The sequence below is a fragment of the Epinephelus fuscoguttatus genome, linkage group LG8 (assembly GCF_011397635.1).
Source record: "Epinephelus fuscoguttatus linkage group LG8, E.fuscoguttatus.final_Chr_v1".
Taxonomy (NCBI): domain Eukaryota; kingdom Metazoa; phylum Chordata; class Actinopteri; order Perciformes; family Serranidae; genus Epinephelus; species Epinephelus fuscoguttatus.
The window spans coordinates 209524-227231 of NC_064759.1; the positions used below are offsets into that span (position 1 = coordinate 209524).

A 17708-nucleotide genomic window follows, 5' to 3' on the forward strand; every position below is an offset into this window, starting at 1 on the left:
TCTTTCAGTATCTTTCATACAGACACTCCTCCAGAGAGACATCCAAACAGCATCTTTCATATAGACACTTCTCCAGAGAGACATCCAAACAGTATCTTTCAGTATCTTTCATACAGACACTCCTCCAGAGAGACATCCAAACAGTATCTTTCATACAGACACTCCTCCAGTATCTTTCATACAGACACTCCTCCAGGGAGACATCCAACAGTATCTTTCATACAGACACTTCTCCAGAGAGACATCCAAACAGTATCTTTCATATAGACACTCCTCCAGGGAGACATCTAAACAGTATCTTTCATATAGACACTTCTCCAGAGAGACATCCAAACAGTATCTTTCAGTATCTTTCATATAGACACTCCTCCAGAGAGACATCCAAACAGTATCTTTCATACAGACACTCCTCCAGAGAGACATCCAAACAGTATCTTTCATACAGACACTCCTCCAGTATCTTTCATACAGACACTCCTCCAGGGAGACATCTAAACAGTATCTTTCATATAGACACTCCTCCAGAGAGACATCCAAACAGTATCTTTCAGTATCTTTCATACAGACACTCCTCCAGAGAGACATCCAAACAGTATCTTTCATACAGACACTCCTCCAGAGAGACATCCAAACAGTATCTTTCATACAGACACTCCTCCAGAGAGACATCCAAACAGTATCTTTCATACAGACACTCCTCCAGAGAGACATCCAAACAGGCTCTAATCATCTTCTCCTTACACAACAGCCTCTGAATACACTGGGCCTCAACCTCCACCACTTCATTCACTAAAGGACACGCCATGTTTCTACTTCCTGCTACACGCTCAGCCTCAGGCTGACATGAAGAGTATGTTGCCATAGTAACTGACTCAGGGTTACACTGAGCTGGCTTTGTGAAATGGAAACTCAGAGCTTTTACTAATCCTGCTTTCAGGATATTGCACAAAAGTAGAATAAAGAAATCCAGGATAACAGAGCAAGCATGGCTTGACCTAGTCTGATCGGCGCATCTTGGCTTAATTGGTTGCACATTTGCTGAGCCAGGATGAAAAGGTGCGGCTATGTCAAGTCAGATGTAGATAGTTGGGCACTCTTAAATAGACCACAGGATCGATCACAGAATCACTGAGTGGAAAATGGATAAGAGCCACGTTACCTATTTTACAGCCACTGAGCAGCAGCTCCTAATGGAGTCATATGAGGAGGTGAAACACATTATAAGAAAAAAAGGCAACACCAGTACTATAATCAAGGGAAGGGAGAAAGCCTGGCAAACAGTTGTGGACCAGCTTAATGCGTAAGTAGTCCAAAAAAAGTGTACAATTATTAAACAGTAGCCTACTCCACTGGAACTGTTATTAACAGTTGTACACTTTGTCTATTTTATCTATCCACTCTTCATAAAGAACAAACTTGTCTGGGCAAAAAAGGACCTGGCAGCAGTTGAAAATAAAATACAAGAACATTTTGCAGGCTGGTAAGTGTTGGTGTGTGAGCCTGTGGCCCCTTGCTGCATGTCATCCCCAGCCACCCCCACCTGCCCTGTCCATTGATGGCAAAATGCCCCAAAAATATCTTTAAAAAGAAAAAAGAAAAAAGAATGCAGCTGTACAATGCACATCTGCAGGTGAGGAGATGGTGTCACTGGACTCTAGAAAGCTTGAGGTATCATGTCAGTTTTGTGGAAATATCCTGCTTGTTTCGTCCATAATGGATAAGAAGTCAGTGGTGTGGTGCTAATAGAAAATGTTATGTGTGTAACAGGACCCAGACGCTGCACAGCCTCAGAAGCAGCCTGGTAACACTGTAAGTATTGGCTAAAGTAAATCTACATTATGCACAAATCTTGCTGTGCTAATTGACATTTCTTTTACAGAATTCACAAACTGTCAGAGCTCTATATGGAAAATATCTCGAGAGACAGATAGAGCTGACAGAAGTAAAAATTCAAGTGGAGAAAAGAAAGCTGCAAGAAATGGAGCTTGATCAAATCAAATCAAATCAAATCAACTTTATTTATATGCCACTTTTCATACGACAGTAAGACAAGGTGCCTCACAGAGGTTAAAAACAACAAAGATCCAAAACAGAAAACAAAAAGAAAAGAGAAAACCCAACCCTCCCACCCCACAGAGATACGTAAATATACACACACACACACACCCACACACACACACACACAGAGCACCGAGACCCGAGGCAAGGAAAAAGCCACCTCTGGGGGCCGTCCACACTGAGAGGGCCCACGGTCCGCGGCCACAGGGAGTGCCGCTGTAAAGACCTCCCCGACCCGGGCAGACAGGAGGCTCCACCCTGAGGTGCAGTGCCCTTCAGCCACCCAGGTCAGAGCGGTCTCCCGACGGCACCCCCATCGCGAGACCAGGAACAACTCTCAGTGTGGTAGGCCCCCATGAGGAAACACTGGAGCTAAAAGCTGAGGGACTAAAACAGTAAGATAGGATAAAGGGTATAAAAAGAACCAAATAAACAAAAAGCTATTTAGTTCATAAAACTGAGTTAATAGCTAGGTAAGAATGATCTAAAACAGAGACATAAAATGGATCAAAACTAAAACCTATCACTAAAATAACAGGAGATAAAGGTTAAATGAGATAAGAACGTAAAAAGAGGAAGGGTAAGAACATAAAACAAATAAATAAATAAATAAAATAGATAATAGATAGATAAATCGGTTATAAAAGGAATTTAAAATAGATAAATAAAGAGATCAGTTAAAAGCCTGACTAAAAAGATGAGTTTTGAGCCTCTTTTTAAAAACGTCAACATGATCTTTAGAAAGTGAAGTGAGTATTTCAGTGCACACTGTAACCATATCTGTAATACAGTGTATTAATAGTTGTTACTTTTGCTTTCTATTTCAGGTTCCAAGCAGACAAAAGAGGGCTGGGAAATAAAACAATTGAACAACAAAACATTGTGGTGTCTTCCCTTTTTCATGAATGCGCGGTATACCATTGATTTGGTGAAGTGGAATTTAAAAGATAACCTCACACTGTATGCTACCAATGCCAGATAAAATGCACAGACACAGCAAAAAGTAACATACAAGATCCCTCATTGAAGAGAGGCTAAATGTGCTGATTTAACCTAAGTGGAAAAATGACACAACATATTTAGAAAAACAATGGAAATGCTGTAAAACACATGAATTTGTCACAGGATTGATTGATTAAAACTACCAGATGAATCACTGGGATTAATCTTAGCCTGGTTGTTAGCCTGGTCTGGAGCAGGTTAGCTGCAGAGAATAAATCACCAAAGTAACTTGACCGGGTTAAATTTGACCTGCTTTCATGCAACCAACCTATTCCGGCTTGATCCCTTATCACCTCATCACCACAGCACCACCAGCAGGGGGCGTGTCTTCAACTCAACCAGGGCAGAAACACGTGGGGGACGTCACGGCGTGCAAAGATCGTCTATTAAGAAAGCTGTCACCATGGAGACCATTCTGTCACAGACCGACGTGACGCACAGAAACTCACACTCTTTAAACTGGAGATCTGTTTATGTGCAACATAGAGCTAATTAGGTAATAATTGATATTAATAATAAAGTATAGTCGTGTGTGTGTGTGTGTGTGTGTGTGTGTGTGTGTGTGTGTGGGTGGGTGCAGAGTGACACCTCCTGTTCTCTTCTCACCATCTTTGTTAGCATGCTACAGGACGTTAGCTCAGTTAGCTCAGCAGCTAGCAGAGAGGAGAGCTGACAGATCTGTGACGTGACTCTGGAACATATGACTCTATAATCTATCTATAACCTGTCTGACGTCATTCACCGCTCACAGCTCATCTGGTGTGTCGTTAGTTTAACTCAGTTACGTTATTATTTACCGTCAGGTTAGCTCGTGACGTCAGAGTTAACGGTAGAGCTAACGTTAGCCATGTTTACTGAACTGAACAGCATCTTAAACACCAAACCGGACAGCGTCACTCAGGTGAGGAGCTGCAGTCACCTGTCACACCTTAACATGCCTGTATTAACTGATCACACACACACACACACACACACACACACTAGTCTACATGCTGACGTCAGTGTGTCAGCAGCGTCCCAACATATTTGTTTGTTGTTGTTTGTTTACAGGGAGAGTTCATCCTGCTGTCAGATAGACGGAGTGACGCTTCTTTTCTCATTCACCACTTCCTGTCTCTGTACCTGAAAGGTGAGTTTATCACCTGTAGGCTTGTCACCATACCAGAATTTCAGTAGTCGATACCAATACCAGTGAATTTCCACAATTCTCGATACTCATTCGATACCACGATAAAAATAAAAAATCAGAACCCGTGTATTTCTAAATTCACTACTTTATTAAAACTGTTTCAAACTTTAACTTTAACTCTTAGGCCTCATTTACACCGCAAGCGAGGCGGCAGCACACATGTATTGTGTAAACCGAACAGACGTGTCGCGCAGCGGCCGCTGCTGTCCCGTCAAAATACAAACCCCACCCGAACAGTTGGTGGCGGTAGTGCACCATGTTTGCAAATCTCCAATAAACCCCAAAGAAGAAGTGAGTTTGGACCCAAAGCCCAGGGTGGACAGCTTCGTGCGCCAGTGATTATTCCAACTAGGGCTAGGGATGCACCGAAATGAAAATTTGTGGCCGAAGCCAAATAATATTAAACGCTTGGCCGAATACCGAGTACAGACTACTGAATGTCGTTGTTTAGTTTTTCATTAGTTTTTGCAGATGAACCCTCCAGATTAGTGTTGTCATGGTATCAAAATTGGATCCCACTGTATGATACCAATGAAAATATCATGGTTCTGAGTAGTATCACGATACCACAGCGAAAATGAGGCAGATGTGCCTTTTGTCATTTATAAAAAGATAAATCACTTTTCTATAATACATCAATGATATTTCAATGGAATAAATTACTTACTGACTTATTCATACTTCAAAAACAGCATCAATAAGTGATTAACATAGGGGGGATCAAAATAAAATAAATAAATAAAATAAGAATCAACCAGCCACCCTCCTCCCCTGACAAGTAAAGAACAGTCCCTAAAGTGCGGTGAGGTTTGTGGGCCGTGAACGGCTCGTTTCTCCTCTGACACGTCACGTACCTGTGTTCGGCTGGCTCGGCTGTTCAGGTACTTCTGGGCAGTCCACACGCTAAGAAGAGGATATTATTGGAGCCGACTTCTCCGTCGCCCGGTAAGCCGATGGCTGCCGTATTTGACGGGAATACATTAACTTTACTGTCTGTGTCTGTGACCCCCGTTCAACCCACAATCGATGGGATTTGCCTTTCGTTTCTGCTGCTGGTTGAAATCTGTAGGCTGCTCGCACAGCGTGCTGAATGATTTAAGCCGATTTTGCTCGCTCAAAACTATTTTTAGTCACAAATGCGAGTGCAGCGAGGGACGGATCGCCACACTGCCGACATTTTAATCCACCCGTCACGCACACTGTTTGATTGCATTATCAAAACCGCGCTGCTATTATTCGGCCTTGCTTTTAACTTATTCCACCAAATACCGAATGTGTGTTTTTTTGCAATATTCGGCCGAATATATTCGGTTACCGAATATTCAGTGCAGGGCTGCCATTAACGATTATTTTCATTGTCGACTAATCTGTCGATTATTTCTTCGATTAGTCGACTAATCATTTCATCGAGAAATGTGTTAAAATGTTGAAAAATGTCGGTCTGTCTTGCCCAAACCCCAAAATTACGTCATCTAATGTCTTGTCTGTACTCACGCCAAAGGGTTTTAGTTCACTGTCACGGGATAGTGTGTAAAGCTGCCGATATCTGAATGTAAGAAGCTGCAGTAAGAGTATTTTGGGTACTTTTATAGTACTTTTCTATGAAAAATGACTCAAACCGATAGGGATGTCCCGATAACATTTTTTTGCCCCCGAGTCTGAGTCCGAGTCATTTGATTTTGAGTATCTGCCGATACCGAGTCCCAATCCGATACTTTGGTAAAATTTTTTACTGTAGATTAACTGTATCATCCCACTATTTTTCTGTTCTTTGTGCTCTACTAGGGATGTAACAATATCACAATATTACAATACTGTACCCCAATAACAAGCCCATGACATTTATTGCAGTATTGTAAGACATGTCATGATATCAAAACCTCACTGTATGATAATAGTACAGTAGCTCCACGGTATAATATTAATTCCATTATCCATTAGACAGCAACAAGAACATTTGGTCAAAAATAAAATAGCTTATCATGCCTTTCTCAATCACCAGCCTCTTTCCCTTTATCCCTCCCTCACCTGCCTGTCTGCCCCCCCCCCCCCACCTCGCTCCTTCTCCCTCCCTCCCTCCCTCACCCAGCTCACCTCACTCCTTCTCCCTCCCTCCCTCCCTCACCCAGCTCACCTCACTCCTTCTCCCTCTCTAACTTTAAATAAATACCTGGTTCTGTATCTGCCGTCACACAATAGTGTGAGAAGTTTAACGATGTCCGCGACATCTGCGCAGTCTGTCCGTGTGTCTGTCTCACGTGCGTTACGTCTGACTCGCTCTCAGTAGAAGCTGCAGTGACTGTTGTTGCTGCTGGGGTCTGTAGCGCTCAAACATCAACAACAACAGCTGCTTGGAAGTCAGCAGTGAAACAATTACTGTTTCACGTGTGCCACACACACGTACTAAACAGTCAACTGACACGGTGACACGGACGATCGTCTCTCACACTCTCGCAAGCGCCGTCATTTCATATCGTTACATGTCCGCGACGACGCAGCCACACACACACGGACGTGCACGAAAAACAAGTGCTTTGCACCGAAGGCGCACCGCTGGCGTCGCTTTGGGTTATGAGCGCACATGACGCACGTCTACAGTAAAAGTAATGGGTTTGAGAGTGCAAAAGAGCTACATCTGAACGCCCCCCATGCGGCCCGTCTTGCTTTAGACAAATAGGGAAAACCCTGACATGTATCTGATATGTCATAGGCCTATATCCGATCCCTGATCGGGATGTAACTTCCGATTCCGATCGAGTCTGAAACCACGTGATCGGCCCCGATTTCCGATCACGTGATCGGATCGGGACATGCCTACAAACCGATTAGTCAACTACTAAAATAGTCACCGATTAATTTAATAGTCGATTAGTCATCAATTAGACGACTAATCGTGGCAGCCCTAATTCCAACACTTGGAGAATTAATATTCAGCACTACAAATGGGTAAGTACATGAAACATGTGCCTGTCAGGTCTCGCTTGGTCAGGGGGAAGATGTCTATGGTGGCCGAGAGAGGTCACAACACATGCAAACGCCTGTTTTTTGTTGAATACCGCAACCATTCGCTCGTGACTCACGCGGAAAATCTGTGTCTCTTCTATTTTCGAGCTTGCTCGCGAAAGCAGTGCGAATCAATCAGTGCTGCAGCATACAGACGGATGTAATGCAGTGCTGCAGCATACAGACTGATGTTATGCAGTGCTGCAGCATACAGACTGATGTAATGCAGTGCCGCAGCATACAGACTGATGTTATGCAGTGCTGCAGCATACAGACTGATGTAATGCAGTGCCGCAGCATACAGACTGATGTTATGCAGTGCTGCAGCATACAGACTGATGTAATGCAGTGCCGCAGCATACAGACTGATGTTATGCAGTGCTGCAGCATACAGACTGATGTAATGCAGTGCTGCAGCATACAGACTGATGTTATGCAGTGCTGCAGCATACAGACAGATGTAATGCAGTGCCGCAGCATACAGACTGATGTTATGCAGTGCTGCAGCATACAGACTGATGTAATGCAGTGCCGCAGCATACAGACTGATGTAATGCAGCACTGCAGCATACAGACTGATGTAATGCAGCGCTGCAGCATACAGACTGATGTTATGCAGTGCTGCAGCATACAGACTGATGTAATGCAGCACTGCAGCATACAGACTGATGTTATGCAGTGCTGCAGCATACAGACTGATGTAATGCAGTGCCGCAGCATACAGACAGATGTAATGCAGTGCTGCAGCATACAGACTGATGTAATGCAGCACTGCAGCATACAGACTGATGTTATGCAGTGCTGCAGCATACAGACTGATGTTATGCAGTGCCGCAGCATACAGACTGATGTTATGCAGCCCTGCAGCATACAGACGGATGTAATGCAGTGTCGCAGCATACAGACTGATGTAATGCAGCGCTGCAGAATACAGACTGATGTTATGCGGTGCTGTAGCATACAGATGGATGTTATGCGGTGCTGCAGTATACAGACCGATGTTATGCAGCGCTGCAGCATGCAGACTGATGTTATGCAGTGCTGCAGCATACAGACGGATGTTATGCGGTGCTGCAGCATACAGACCGATGTAATGCAGTGCCGCAGCATACAGACCGATGTAATGCAGCGCTGCAGCGTAAGGACTGATGTAATGCAGCACTGCAGCATACGGACGGATGTTATGCAGCCCTGCAGCATACAGACTGATGTAATGCAGCCCTGCAGCATACAGACTGATGTAATGCAGCGCTGCAGCATACGGACTGATGTTATGCAGTGCTGCAGCGTAAGGACTGATGTAATGCAGCATACGGACTGATGTTATGCAGTGCTGCAGCGTAAGGACTGATGTAATGCAGCATACGGACGTAACGTAGTGCTGCAGCATACGGACTGATGTAACACAGCGGATGTAACGCTCAATCAATTTTATTTTATTTATAAAGCCCAATATCACAAATCACAATTTGCCTCACAGGGCTTTACAGCATACGACATCCCTCTGTCCTCACAGCTGATCAGGAACCCCCCCCCCCCAAAAAAAAACAAAAAAAACGGTAGAAACCTCAGGAAGAGCAACTGAGGAGGAATCCCTCTTCCAGGATGGACAGACGTGCAATAGTGCTGCACAATTTCATAAAAATGTGCGATTGCGATTATGGTGGACAATATCGCGATTTGCGATTGCGATTACAATGTAATTACAATAAAATATAATAAATAAATGGTATCATGAGTCTTTTTGTTTGATTCAGTGTTTGCCTACATTATATCAGCGGGCACTGACCTGACAGAGTTATTGTTATGGACAGACAGTGTGTTAATGACCATCAACAGACTGAGCACAGTCAAACACGCTGCTCACACAGCAGCGCAGCACGACACTGTACACACAGTGGAGCGAGCCTGTGTTGCGTTCAGGCGTTGTCACGTAAATGACAAATTCCAGCACGCCGTAGCACAACACAGCAGCATGTCAAGTGGGCCGAAACAGAGCAAAGTTGCTCAATTTTTCATTTGTTATGGAGTCCATGATTTCCCTGTGACACTTACAAATGTTTGCTTAACTGTGCTTGGATGTTGTTTTATGAAGCTCTGGTGTCTTTCAGTTGTCTCTTTGTCTTTAACGTTACACGGCTCGTCTTTCTCTCGCATGCACTCTTGCTACTTTTCCCTGTGCTGTCTCAAGTGCTGATATAGATTGGTCGTGTTGCTGTGGGACGTGGCGACATTAACTTTTAAACTTACACGGCACGTCTTTCTGTTCAGCATCGCCGTACCTGAATCCAAAGTATTGCCATGTAACAGACGTTTTTTTCACCACCAACTCAGGCTGTTCATGGTCGAGCTCATGCTCTTCTTCAGCGTCTGTGTTGGTCACTGCTGCACGCCGGCTGCACGCACCAGGATAGCTTGTGAGCGTGATGTCAACAAACTCCACACACTACAGGAGAGGCAGTCACGTTCACAGGCACACATGTTAACATTTATTTAGCCTACATTAAATCGCAAATCGCAGCCTTTTATGCGGTTATGTAATCGCACAGCTTGACATCGCGATTGCGATAAGATTAATCGTGCAGCACTAGTACAGAACAGATCAGCATAATAAATTAACAGTAATCTGTATGACACAATGAGACAGAGAGAGAGTTGCAGGACAGACGGTAATGACAGTAGCTTACAACAACATTAATGAAAGTAATAATATTATAGTTATAGTTCTGGCTACTGTGGTACAATATGTTGAAAGTATGTATTAATATCTGGCAGTATACATGTGTGACAATAGTCATATGTGTATAATAACAGTAGAAGTATGACTAATGACTAATGATGGCAGCAGCAGCAGCAGGAGGCATCTGGCAGGACCACGGCAGCAGCAGCACAACCAACACGAGTTAGTAACATGCAGTAACAGGACATGAGAGAGAGAGAGAGAGAGAGAGAGAGAGAAGAGGCCTGGTGTATTATAGGGGGGTCCTCCGGCAGACTAGGCCTAAGTCAGCCTAACTAGGGGCTGGTACAGGGCAAGCCTGAGCCAGCCCTAACTATAAGCTTTATCAAAGAGGAAAGTCTTAAGTCTAGTTTTAAATGTGGAGACGGTGTCTGCCTCCCGGACCGTAACAGGAAGATGATTCCACAGGAGAGGAGCCTGATAGCTGAAGGCTCTGGCTCCTGATCTACTTTTGGAGACTTTAGGGACCACGAGTAACCCTGCGTTCTCAGAGCGCAGTGTTCTGGTGGGATAATATGGCACTATGAGCTCTCTAATATATGACGGAGCTTGACCATTTAGAGCTTTATAAGTTAACAGTAGGATTTTAAATTCAATTCTGGATTTTACAGGGAGCCAGTGCAGAGAAGCTAAAACAGGAGAAATATGATCTCGTTTCTTAGTTCCTGTTAGTACACGTGCTGCTGCATTCTGAATTAACTTAATTGATCAGTTTCTTCTGACTTCATCGATACATACAACTGTGTATCATCCGCATAACAATTGAAATTTACAGAGTGATTTTTAATGATGGGAAGCATATATAGAGTGAATAGGATTGGTCCAAGCACAGAACCTTGCGGAACTCCAAAACAAACTTTAGTATGTAGAGATGATTCATCAGTAACATGAGCGAACTGAAAACGATCAGATAAATAAGACAGGGTTCCTACGCAAGTATGGAAAGTGTGGAAATAAATTTGATAAATTTCTAGGTATTAAAAAGTATGGGAAATGAAAAATAAAGTATGGAAAAATATTTATGTTTCCAGACTATTACCACTGGTCTAAAATACTGTTTTCTAAAATAGAAAATTAGGTATTTCCAAAAATAATTTAATCAATCTGGATTGTGTTTTATACCGGGCCAAGCACAGTTTGTGTGAGAGCAAAAGTCTCAGAAAACATCCCGCCCCTTTTACCTGATTGACAAGTGGTATGTCCAGTCCGCTGCCCCATGACCCTCCTCCAGCCCCCCAGGTATCAAATTTCAGTCCAACACTGCACCTTCGACAATAAGACGAGTTTCACGTGGTTCACAATGGGTAGATGCAAGTTTTTGGATAGATGGCTTGACAATACCGTATCTAAACACTGATTGGCCAAGGATTCCGCACACACAAAGCTAGATGCAAGCTTTGTGTGAAATCGTTTGACATCGCCAACATGGGGGAGAAGGCGACTCTGAGCCACATGAAAGGAAAAAACACAGACGTCTCGTAACTGCATCGCTTGCACCCAGAATCCCAACCTTTTTGCCTCAGTCCAGACATTGAACTGAGTTTTTATTTGCATGCCATTATGGTACTTGGCTACAATCGCCTATTAAGAATAATTAAATATGATGTGAAATATGATACACTGATAAATTTACTCAGATGTCGCATATTATCTGAGAAAAAAAACAAACAAAAAATGCAGAGAAGTCTGGAAATTAGGTATGGAAAAGTATGGAATTTTGAATTTCCAAATGTGTAGGAACCCTGATAAGATTTAAACCAGCTTAGCGCAGAACCTTTGAGGCCAATTAAATGTTCCAGTCTCTGTAGCAGAATTTGATACAGCATACAGACAGATGTAACGCAGCGCTGCATGATGAGTCACTGAGAATAATTAAAAACATTTATGTTCATTTAGTTAATAAAATGATTTCTGTCACTTTGAAAAGGTTCAAGTCAAGGTCATGTCCCGAGTCTCTGGAGTTAAAGTCGAGTCTTTTTTGATTTGTGTCAAGTCCAAAGTCCTGAGCTGTCCCTCAGTGGTGTGTCTGTCTTTCAATGATGTCTCTGTGTGTCTGTCTGTCAGTAATGTTTGTTTCTGTCTCTGTCTTAGCTGGATGCAGGGTGTGGTTCGTGGCTCTGGTGCAGTCCTTCAATCACTACAGTGGGATCAGTCAGAGACTGGTGAGTGGGGGTTACCATAAAATTTGATCTGACCAAACTCCTCTTCTTCCTCTTGTCTTTAGGAGACTTTGTCCAATCACAGGTCATTTCAGACAGATGAACGTGCACGTCGCCTCAGATGGTCAAAGTCTGATTCCTACAACTGTTTACACTGCAGAGCAACATGAGACGGACAGACAGACAGACAGACAGAGACACAGACAGACAGACAGACTGATGAAACAGAGTCTGACAATAATCTGAATAAAGCTCAAGTCAGTTTCAGAAATGGGGAGAAAATGATGCTAACAGTTTAGCCTTATGCTAACAGGAGCTAAAAGCTCACAGCTGTAGTGTAAAGTTCATGTTGACGTAGCTAACGTTAGCTACAGCCTCGAATCACAATATGTCCTCCGCCTCACTACCCTCCGCCACAGACCACCTCACCGGGTGGAGAGCAGGAAGCAGCTCCAGAGACTGACCTCCAGTCAGCGATGGCAGTGACCTGAATCCAGCCAGGTTACACCTGACGCTGTCACACCTGATGCTGCCACACCTGATGCTGCCACACCTGATGCTGTCACACCTGACGCTGCTGCTGTTACACCTGAGGCTGTCACACCTGACGTTGTCACACCTGACACTGTCACACCTGATGCTGCCACACCTTATGCTGTCACACCTTATGCTGTCACACCTGACACTGTCACACCTGACACTGTCAGAGCTGGTTCTGTCACACCTGATGCTGCTGAACCTGACGCTACCACACCTGACGCTGTCACACTTGATGCTGTCACACCTGATGCTGCCACACCTCTAGCTGCCACACCTGACACTGTCACACCTGATGCTGTCACACCTGACACTGTCACACCTGACGCTGTCGTGTTCAGGGCCAGCCCAAGCCTCCATGGGGCCCTCAGCAAAATTTGATTTTGGGGCCCTCTATTACTGCCAATAATACTGATTATTCATCATTTACTCACCTGCTGTAAGTTATTTCATGTTCTACTTTGTCATCACTTGTAAAACTAGATGTGAGAACTTTTTGTTGTAGTTAGATTGTAATCCACAGTGATTAAGGCCATGAAGCAGACAACAGATTTGCAAACTTGCAGAAAAATCTTTCAATTAATATTTGGCAAAGTCAGCAACTCTCCCTACTGGCCACCAGAGAATCAATACATAAAACCTCAAAGAGCAGCCTGGCATGTTTTACCCATTTATGGTTTTTATTCTGAAATGGTAGCAAATTCAGCTACAAGAGCAGCCTGGGGTTGATTTACACTTAATATTAAAAGTGATATAGTACAAAGTGGGATACCAAATGTCATCTAGGCCAACTAAAAGTAACAAAATAAACCAATCATTTACTTTAAACACAATCTGCTTTATTATTTTTTGTTTTAAATAAACTGCAACAAAGAGGGGACAGTGGGCACAGTGGATGGAGTAGAGCATGGAGATGGACCTAAGATGAAAAACAACAACAAAAGCAAGTCATGTTAGATGTCATACTACACATGAAAATTATGCTGCTTATTTTCTAAGTAAAATAGTACAGCTATAGCTTGTAGTAAGAAAACAATCTGTCAGTGGAACAACTGAAAAATGCTAGAGAAGTTTTTAAATAATATGCATTTGTCTAAAAACATGTCCCTTTTCATATGATTATGTCTTATATTAAAAATGATTAATCTCAGAATGTTCTGCAGTACACTGAGCAATTACAAAGGTTGTTTTGTTGTTAACTTACCAGGTAGAGCTGAGGTTGCAGCAGACACAGAGGGGACAGTGGGCACAGAGGATGGAGGGACCCAAGATGAAAAACATGTCCCTTGTCATATAATTATATCTTATATTAGTATATCTTAATGAGATAATTTGACTAGAAATTAAATACAGTACAGACCAAAAGTTTGGACACACCTTCTCATTCAATGCGTTTTCTTTATTTTCATGACTATTTACATTGTAGATTCTCACTGAAGGCATCAAAACTATGAATGAACACATGTGGAGTTATGTACTTAACAAAAAAAGGTGAAATAACTGAAAACATGTTTTATATTCTAGTTTCTTCAAAATAGCCACCCTTTGCTCTGATTACTGCTTTGCACACTCTTGGCATTCTCTCCATGAGCTTCAAGAGGTAGTCACCTGAAATGGTTTCCACTTCACAGGTGTGCCTTATCAGGGTTAATTAGTGGAATTTCTTGCTTTATCAATGGGGTTGGGACCATCAGTTGCGTTGTGCAGAAGTCAGGTTAATACACAGCCGACAGCCCTATTGGACAACTGTTAAAATTCATATTATGGCAAGAACCAATCAGCTAACTAAAGAAAAACGAGTGGCCATCATTACTTTAAGAAATGAAGGTCAGTCAGTCCGGAAAATTGCAAAAACTTTAAAAGTGTCCCCAAGTGGAGTCGCAAAAACCATCAAGCGCTACAACGAAACTGGCACACATGAGGACCGACCCAGGAAAGGAAGACCAAGAGTCACCTCTGCTTCTGAGGATAAGTTCATCCAAGTCACCAGCCTCAGAAATCGCAAGTTAACAGCAGCTCAGATCAGAGACCAGATGAATGCCACACAGAGTTCTAGCAGCAGACCCATCTCTAGAACAACTGTTAAGAGGAGACTGCGCGAATCAGGCCTTCATGGTCAAATAGCTGCTAGGAAACCACTGCTAAGGAGAGGCAACAAGCAGAAGAGATTTGTTTGGGCCAAGAAACACAAGGAATGGACATTAGATCAGTGGAAATCTGTGCTTTGGTCTGATGAGTCCAAATTTGAGATCTTTGGTTCCAACCGCCGTGTCTTTGTGAGACGCAGAAAAGGTGAACGGATGGATTCCACATGCCTGGTTCCCACTGTGAAGCATGGAGGAGGAGGTGTGATGGTGTGGGGTGTTTTGCTGGTGACACTGTTGGGGATTTATTCAAAATTGAAGGCACACTGAACCAGCATGGCTACCACAGCATCCTGCAGCGACATGCCATCCCATCCGGTTTGCGTTTAGTTGGGCGATCATTTATTTTTCAACAGGACAATGACCCCAAACACACCTCCAGGCTGTGTAAGGGCTATTTGACCAAGAAGGAGAGTGATGGAGTGCTGCGGCAGATGACCTGGCCTCCACAGTCACCGGACCTGAACCCAATGGAGATGGTTTGGGGTGAGCTGGACCGCAGAGTGAAGGCAAAGGGGCCAACAAGTGCTAAACACCTCTGGGAACTCCTTCAAGACGGTTGGAAAACCATTTCAGGTGACTAGCTCTTGAAGCTCACGGAGAGAATGCCAAGAGTGTGCAAAGCAGTAATCAGAGCAAAGGGTGGCTATTTTGAAGAAACTAGAATATAAAACATGTTTTCAGTTATTTCACCTTTTTTGTTAAGTACATAACTCCACATGTGTTCATTCATAGTTTTGATGCCTTCAGTGAGAATCTACAATGTAAATAGTCATGAAAATAAAGAAAACGCATTGAATGAGAAGGTGTGTCCAAACTTTTGGCCTGTACTGTATATATATATATATATATATATATATATACACACACTGAGAATCAATTTATTCAAAGTAGGCTATTACACAAACACAAAAACGTTAGCTTGAATAGTAAGCTATCTAATCTCTAACCAGTTAAAAGATACATTTCTCTAGTTTTGAACTAACGTTAGCTAGCTAATTTGCTATTATAGGCTAACATAGTTGGGACAAAATATCAACAATAATTAGGGACTTTCTTAATTTGAGGAAACTTTTCAAAATCTCCTTGACACCAAACGTTACATTACCAAGACATGCAAACATACCTTTATCTTGTTTTTTCTCCTCTTCCTCTTTCTTCCTCCTGTCCCTGAAGGGTATGTCCTTTGTTGCAACAATATTAGGCCTTCCACCTGCTCCTAACTTCTTGGATGCGCAGTGCGCACTGCAGGCTGGATGCACACCTTACCAGCGGAGGTCTGACATTTAGAGCAGAGAGGCAGTAGGAAACTACGCTCTGTTAACATAATACTGTCTTTTTGTTTGATAATATGTGAATCATCATCACTCACACATCGAAAAAAAGAATTAATTTGTTCTTTTTTTTTTTTCTTTTTTGAAGTTAATTGCTCTTGGGGGCCCCCTAGTGGTCACGGGGCCCTAAGCAGGAGCTTAGTTCGCTTATGCCTTGGGCCGGCTCTGACTGGAGGTCAGTCTCCAGAGCTGCTGCCCACTCTCCTCCCAGCAAGGTGGTCTGTAGCGGAGCAAGGAGGAGGAGGCATAGGAGCGTGGTCTATAGTGTTTGGCTGCAAGCAGCTAGAAAGTGGCTGAGAGTGAAATGAGATGAAATAAACCAGCGTATGGAAACACTGAGTCACTGTATGAAGTGTGTGGTTGTCTGGTGGGCGGAGCTTAGGACAGAGAGGGGATAACTGTCTGATTTCTGTCCACCTCAGCTTTAATCTGTAAATCACAGACTGACAGGGAGCGAGGTCACTGGGGTCACTGGTGCAGTCTGGCTGTATGATAGCCTTTGGCTTGGCGCCATGCCATTGAATGAATGCGTGTGTCCTCAGGGTGTCAGCCTGTCACAGGCTAAAGAGAAGGGTCAGCTGGTTTTCCTGGAGGGTCTGAAGGAGTCACTGTCTGTTCTGATTCCTCAAGAGACTGAAGCAGGAAGTGAAGTCATGGACTTCCTCAGGTACAAGCAAACAATCACTCTGACCGCAGTATGTGTATGACATCACTGATGACCTGTGAACAATGTGGAAATAAACATAAACTGTGTGTGTGTCTGCAGGGATCCTGCTGCTGGTCTGAAGAGTCTGTACCAGTTTGTTGGCTCCAGTCTGACCAGTGGCGGCGGTGATGATGATGAGGAGGGGCGGGGCTCCCCGGTGTTGCTAGTTGATGACCTCAGCGTGCTGCTCAGTCTGGGTGTGAGCGTTGGAGACATGTTGGACTTCAGTCACTACTGCAGGGCGACCGTCTGCTCCCAGCTGCAGGTCAGCACATCACACTGAGGTCTCTGACAGGACGTCTCTGACAGGACGTCTCTGACAGGATCCCTCTGACAGGACGTCTCTGACAGGATGTCTCAGATAGGATGCCTGTGACAGGACGCCTCTGACAGGACGTCTCTGACAGGACGTCTCTGACAGGATGCCTGTGACAGGATGCCTCTGACAGGACGTCTCTGACAGGATGTCTCAGATAGGATGCCTCTGACAGGACGTCTCTGACAGGATGTCTCAGATAGGATGCCTCTGACAGGACGTCTCTGACAGGACGCCTCTGACAGGACGTCTCTGACAGGATGTCTCAGATAGGATGCCTCTGACAGGACGTCTCTGACAGGACGCCTCTGACAGGACGTCTCTGACAGGACGTCTCTGACAGGACGTCTCTGACAGGACGTCTCTGACAGGACGTCTCTGACAGGATGTCTCTGACAGGACGCCTCTGACAGGACGTCTCTGACAGGACGTCTCTGACAGGATGCCTCTGACAGGACGTCTCTGACAGGACGCCTGTGACAGGATGCCTCTGACAGGACGTCTCTGACAGGATGCCTCT

At 44.0% G+C, this 17708-nt stretch overlaps 1 protein-coding gene across 1 annotated transcript in view; it reads left to right on the forward strand.

Annotated features, from left to right (window-relative positions):
• The first annotated feature begins 3683 nt into the window (after positions 1-3683).
• Positions 3684-17708, forward strand: part of elp6 (elongator acetyltransferase complex subunit 6) — a 34020-nt gene continuing 19995 nt past the window's right edge. The window contains exons 1-5 of the mRNA XM_049584088.1: positions 3684-3961; positions 4111-4189; positions 12084-12154; positions 16709-16833; positions 16933-17137. Of these exons, the coding sequence (XP_049440045.1) occupies positions 3908-3961; positions 4111-4189; positions 12084-12154; positions 16709-16833; positions 16933-17137 (534 nt within the window). The 5' untranslated portion in view covers positions 3684-3907. The remainder of the gene's footprint in view (positions 3962-4110; positions 4190-12083; positions 12155-16708; positions 16834-16932; positions 17138-17708) is intronic.